Below are 6,000 nucleotides of genomic sequence, written 5' to 3'. Positions count from 1 at the left end.
ATGACACTTCATGAATTATAATTCTTTGCCATTTCTGTCCACTATTATCCCATGCTGCCCTGTCAAGGGAGCAGAGGGCACAGCCCTGAGACCCGAACGCAAGGGAGCAGAGCGAACAGCCCTGAAGCACTGAGACCCCCCCCCTTTAGGTGCAGCCAGCTGTCCCGGGTGGGCAGTGTGCTCTGAGGGGCAGAGGGCGGCACCTGTAGGGACAGGCTGCCCTGAGCAGACTCTGCCCTCCCACCTCAGGGCGGGGTTGGCACTGCCAGTGGGGCCTGCTGTCCTCACTAAGGAGCAGAATCACTGGGTGCCCCCACATGCACCAGTTCCCCCAGAAACTCTGGCTGTCCGGCCAGAGGGCCTGGCTTCCAGTGGGGACAGCGCTGTGCACAGCCCGCCCAGGCTCAGGCCCAGGCCCAGGCCCCTCACGAGCCCGGGACAGGCTTGTTCCTGAGGCTCCCATTTATCTCCAGGGAGAGTCGGAAAGTGAGGTGAAGGAGGGGTGAGGTGTCCATTTCAGCCTCATCAACCCAGGCTCAGCCCCCAGGCCCCTGATCCACAGAGCAGGGCTGGCTGAGCCTCTCTGTGCACAGCGTGGGCGGGGCCCGGGACCCACAGTGAGCAGGACACCTGCCCTAAGAGGCAGGACAGAGGGACGACTCACATGCACAGACCCGAGAGGGAGGCTCGGGCTCTGGACACGCCCGGAGGAAATCTACAGTCCAGACCTCCTGGGGACGCACTCTCCGGGCAGAGGGAGGGGCGGCCAGCTGAACCCCGGCAGCACCTACCTGTCCCAATCCCTCCGGAGACCGAGTACTCAGTGCTGGCTCCCATCACCGTGGACAGGGTCGGGATAAACAAACACCTGGAAAGAGGACAGCGCCGGCTAGTGACCTGCCCCGGTTGTGACCACTCCTCTGTCTCTGCAGGGGCCTCACTTGCTCTTGGACCATGAGACTCCGGGGACAGAAAGTGGTTGACGTGGGTCCTATGGCCTAAGAGCGGAACCCAAACTGGAGGCTGGAAGAGAGGACATTCCAGAATGCAGACGCCCCAGAGGAGCCACCCTGAGAAGCATGAGCGGACGGAGCGAGGTTGGTTGGGGGGCAGCATGAGCATGATCCCCGAGCGGTGGGAGCTGATGGAACTTTGTAATCAATGCTGTGTACATCTGAGGCACCAGGAAAGTAAGTGTATTTTATATGAAAGGCCGCCATACCCATAACCTTCCACGGACATGTCAAACTCCACGAAGGACGGAGCCAGGGCGGCCCGCTGAGGCTGCAGGTTGCGTGGTGAGGTCATGGAGATGAGGCTCAGAGCTGTCTGGAGGGCAGGCGTGGGGCTCTGGGCCGGCGGCCGGAGCCCGGGGGCCTGTGTGCCTGCGGGACACGGGCTGGCGTCCTGGGCTCCTGCAGGGCCCTCAGCAGTCACCCCCGCCACCGTCTGTGGCCCTAGGGCACCAACAAGAGCAGAGCTGTGGCTTGGCTGGCAGCATTCCTGGCCCCTCTGACAGTAGCCCCCACAGTCAGCGCAGCCGGAGGAGGCTCTGCCGTTACCCCGCTGGTCCCTGCCCCTGTGAGGGCAGCTCTCCTGGGCCGCCCACTGGGCTCCCTGCGGATTTTGATAGCACTGCACTGTGGTCACAGCCTACTCCCCCCAGAAACTTCTCCTGTCGTCCCCTCACACCCCCTTCTGTTGCCGTCCTGGCGTGCCCAGGGGCAGCCGCTGGCCGAGGCTTCGTCTTGGCTCGCCGACCTCCTTCCTGAGTAGCCTGCCTCCCTGAAAGCTCGAGTCTCCAGCTCTGGCCGCCAGCCCAGCCAACTCTTCCTTCTTGCTTCCCAACTGGGACTCCTTGCCTTCATGTTAGGTGACCTTACACTTAGTGTGTCCGCAGGTTTCTTTTCTCCAGGCTAGTTCCCTGGGCCAGCATCCTCCCGGGAGGCCTGACACCAGATCCACCCAATGCTTTGCCTCCTGACCCGGCCTGAGCTGAGAGCTGCGCAGCCGTCGGGCACTGCAGCGCTTCCGCGATCTGGGCCCAAGGCTCAGGCTCCCGCTCACCCTCACTGTCCTACCCGGGGCAAGGCCATCCTCCTCAGAGATCTGCCCTCCCTCCGGGACCACCTCGCCCTCTGCCTTTCCTCATTTGCTCTGTTCAGCAGCAGGAAACTGTTTTAAATCTGCTTCCCATTTGCTGTGAATGAAGCCTGGTGAGGAATGCCCGTTCTCTTTGAATTCCCATTACCCGGCCTGTCCTTCCCTCCGTCCTCACCTGGGCGTCCAGAGGCCCCGCCATGCGCACAAGACGTCACAGCTGCCGGAGGTGGGGGAGCTCCAAGGGCTAGAAACTGTCTGCATACGATGCCAACACAGAGAAGTGAATGGAGGAGACGGTTTGCGGCAGCTTCCCCAGCTTCATCTAGCGCTTCCCTGCACACCCCCCAGCTTCCTCTCTCTGCCTGGAACCCCTCCTCCAGCCACACTCCCAGCACCCAGAGAGCTGAGGAGTTTAGAAGTTTTAGGTGCGTTGACATGACCAGTGACCAGCTAGGAGCCTTGACTGGACCTTGGGAGAAAAAGAATGTGTTGGAAAATAGCTGTCGGACCTTCTCTGTAAGTTTCTAGTGGGGTTTAATTAGCGCCTAAGCAGGCACAGCGGCACTGCCCAGGAGCTGGCACCTCCAGAGGCAGAGAGGCTGGCCTGGCCCTGAGCCCACATCTGCGGCCGGAAGTGTGTCTGCCGTCCCCTCTGCACAGGCCCCGCAGGTGTGCACCCTGGACTCTGCCCCCAACACTGTGTGTTCTCACAGTGGGTCCCGTCTCCTGGCTGAGGAACTTCACACAGGCCTCAGGGCTCAGGGAGGCTGCCCAGACCTCTAATCTCCAGGCTGTGGCTCTCCCAGCTCTGCTCCAGCTCTCCCTGCCACGCATCCCGCCAAGCACCCCCACCAGGCACCCCCACCCAGCACTCCCACCAGGCACCCCATCAAGCACCCCTACCAAGCACCCCCACCAGGCACCCCACCAGGCACCTCACTGAGCACCCCACGAAGCACCCCCACTGATGGTTCTGTAATGTCACAGGGCCCTTTGACTATTGTCCCCCCTTGCCGAGACCAGCGGCTCGGGGCCTCTGTCTGCTTTTCGGGCCCTCACTCTCCGCACAGCCTCTGGGCTGCGCCTGGCTTGGCAGTGGCAGTGCCAGGAGGGACGGAGGGGCACGGGGACTGCGCTCCGGGCACCGCACCTGCCCACTGAGCGTGAGCGCGCTGACCGGGCTCGGCGTCCCCAGGCGCAGCACACAGTACCTTAGCACATCCGGTTCGATCGCCTGAGAAGCCAGCTTTTCAAAAATCCTGACGAGGCCGCCGTGCAGGGCGCCGCTGCCGGAGGCCAGGGCCTGGCGGCAGGCGGCCATGAGGGTCCTGAGCATCCCGGCCTCACATGCGATCTGGCGGTTCTTCTCCGACTTCACCAGGCCCTGGATGTGACTGGCCACGGAGCACTGGATCTCCCGGGACAGCTGAGGGTAACCAAGCCCGCGGTGAGTCCTTGAGGCCAGTGTTTGCGGGACTTTAATAGGCTCCCACCCAGGCCGAGAACTGGTTGTGGGGCCAGGAGGCCGCACCCCTCACAGCCTGTGGCCACTGGACGCCTGCCTGTCGTGGGCCCTCAGTGTGCCCTGCTCACCGCAGGGACCTGGAGCCAGTCTGTGGGAGGGCGTGAGCCCTTGCGCTCCGATGCCAACGAGGCGACCCTAAAACAGGCTGCGAACCAGCAGGCCAGCGCAACTTGCCCAGGGACTGGTGCCCTTGGCCTGCGATGTTGAAGTAATTTCTGAATACACTGACAAAACTCATAAGTCCGGAGATTTTACATGAAGTGCAGACATGTGGCCTCTCTCAGGAGACGGACAGCGCCTGGTCAGGCGGGTCTGCAGTCCCCTGTCTGTCGAGAAGCAGCTGGGGTGGCAGTGGCTGTGCCCTCGGGTGGCTCCCCCACACGTCCCCACCCAGCTGGCTCCCTTGCTAACAGCCCCATGTCTGAGGTGGCACCCCGCCTGGGAAGTGGAATTCGCCTGGGAGTGAGGCCTCAGGAAATACCCCTCCGCTTCACGCAAGGGAACACCCACCCTCTGGCCTTGAACTTCCCATCATCCAGAACTTGGATTTTGGTAACTACAGTCCTTTAATTTGGGGGGAGAGTTGGGGAGTCTTGGGTGGGTGGGGATATTGTATAAAGCAAGATGCAAAAACACCACCACAAAGTATTATTAGTAAGAATTAGAAAGAAATGCTGCACCTCCCGTTCCCATCACCAGCCTGTACTCGCTGCTTCCGGGGGGCTCTCCGGGCCTTTCTTTTGTTTGTTTGGCTTCTTCTCCTCTTCCTGGAAGCAGGAATACTTTAAATATGCAAAAAAGAAAAAGTTTTCAAAACAGAGAAATGCTGATCTTGCCTAATGATGCCACAAGTTTACTCCAAAATTGCTCAATGCCCCGTAATGGAGGAGGGAAGATCGATCGCCCTCATTATCACTGCAGCTCCATCAATACCAATATCGCCTTGTTTTGAATAAAATGTGCTGTTTTTTTCAATGTTGGTTCCAGTAAAATGGGGTTTTAGTGAAAATATGAGCAGTAGCAGGAAACTGCCTCCCCTACAAACGGATTGATTTTCCTGACGCAGATGCAGGACAGGGATGGTGGTCAATTAGGACTCGGTGGTGAGCGCGCAGGGTCACCAGGCTGGCCCGCAGGCTGGGTCCCCAGGCAAATCACCACCCAGCACTCGCGGGGCGGCTCACGACGGGCTTCTGCCTTCTCCACTTAACAGCTGGGCTTTCAAGTTGTCCTTGTCCAGTGTGGATGTTCATTTTTCTTTATTTCTCTCCTCTCCGCTTTATCTTCTGGTCACGAGCCCATGTGGTCCTGGTGGGGTGAGTCCGTCCAAGAAGGCACGGGCTTCTGACGCACATGTAGAAACCACCGGGCGACCAGCGTCTGCTTCCCCCAGACACTCAAACAGAACTAGAAATTTATATCGAGCCACTCAAATGTGTCGGAGTTGCTTGTTCCAATTTGGTTGACACATCCTTTATCTGATGATTTCAGGGGCGAGATAGTGCAATTTCAGCGACCTCAGCTTTTAGGCTCAGGGAGGTACATGGGGAGCCAGGATACATAAAGCCCACTGGTTTGTTTTGCTTGACAAGCTATTTTAGTTTTTATCTTGCTTCCTTAGTTCTCGCTTGCCGTGCCTATGTGGCCTGCTAGGCACGGAGTTGGTGGCCTCGGCTCAGTGTGAGCAGCCCGGACCGACATGATTGGGGGTGCCTGCTCCACACCTGCTGCCTTTTCTTGTTGTTCTTACAAATTACAGACATATGATGACCAACACTTCCTGGTGACAGAAGTGGAGCATCTCATATTTATAAAGTATTTGTCTCTTTCAACTTTACTCCCATCCCCTCTGCGGCCCCGCTGTGCTCCAGCCTTTTGCTGGATGCCCTTTGCTGGCTGCACCGGGCCCTTCCGGCTGACGCCCAAGTGGGAAAGCTCTTTCCCAGCCCGTCCTCCGCTGAGCTCCTACTTGTTAGTCAAGGCACAATCCGCGCGCTCTCATCAAAGAAAGCTCCGCTGACTCTCCCACCTCAGTGATGAGCAGCACCGACTGTGGCATACGCACTGCACCTGCCGGTCCTCCCTCTCCCTGCCGTCCCCACACTGGGAGCTGCTGCGGAGTCCATAGCTCTTCATCCTCGTCTCCAGAGCACCTATCGCTGTGCCTCAGATGCAACCGCTGCCTCATTAGTGCGAGCACAAAGCACGAGGTTTTCCAGGACATAGGGGTGCCCTACCGCAGGGGGCTGATTGGGGGCAGGAAGGGTGAGGTGCCAGTTAAGTGTGAAAAGGACAGCCGGGCAGCAGGGGGCCTGGTCTGTCTGGGAGAGGACACGCTCACTCGTGCAGACACCAAGGGACAAGTGTGAGCA

General features: G+C 59.4%; 1 protein-coding gene across 1 annotated transcript in view; it reads right to left on the bottom strand.

The window, feature by feature from the left end:
• WDFY4 (WDFY family member 4) overlaps nt 1-6,000 on the bottom strand; it is a 258,657-nt gene that overhangs the window by 166,011 nt on the left and 86,646 nt on the right. Inside the window, exons 14-17 of the mRNA XM_006757129.2 lie at nt 3,315-3,529; nt 2,279-2,358; nt 1,223-1,457; nt 792-868 (exon numbers count right to left, since the gene is read on the bottom strand). Coding sequence (XP_006757192.1) covers nt 792-868; nt 1,223-1,457; nt 2,279-2,358; nt 3,315-3,529 — 607 coding nt within the window. The remainder of the gene's footprint in view (nt 1-791; nt 869-1,222; nt 1,458-2,278; nt 2,359-3,314; nt 3,530-6,000) is intronic.

Source organism: Myotis davidii, unplaced genomic scaffold, assembly GCF_000327345.1.
Source record: "Myotis davidii unplaced genomic scaffold, ASM32734v1 scaffold854, whole genome shotgun sequence".
Lineage (NCBI taxonomy): Eukaryota > Metazoa > Chordata > Mammalia > Chiroptera > Vespertilionidae > Myotis > Myotis davidii.
This window is presented reverse-complemented; position numbering and strand designations above follow the sequence as displayed.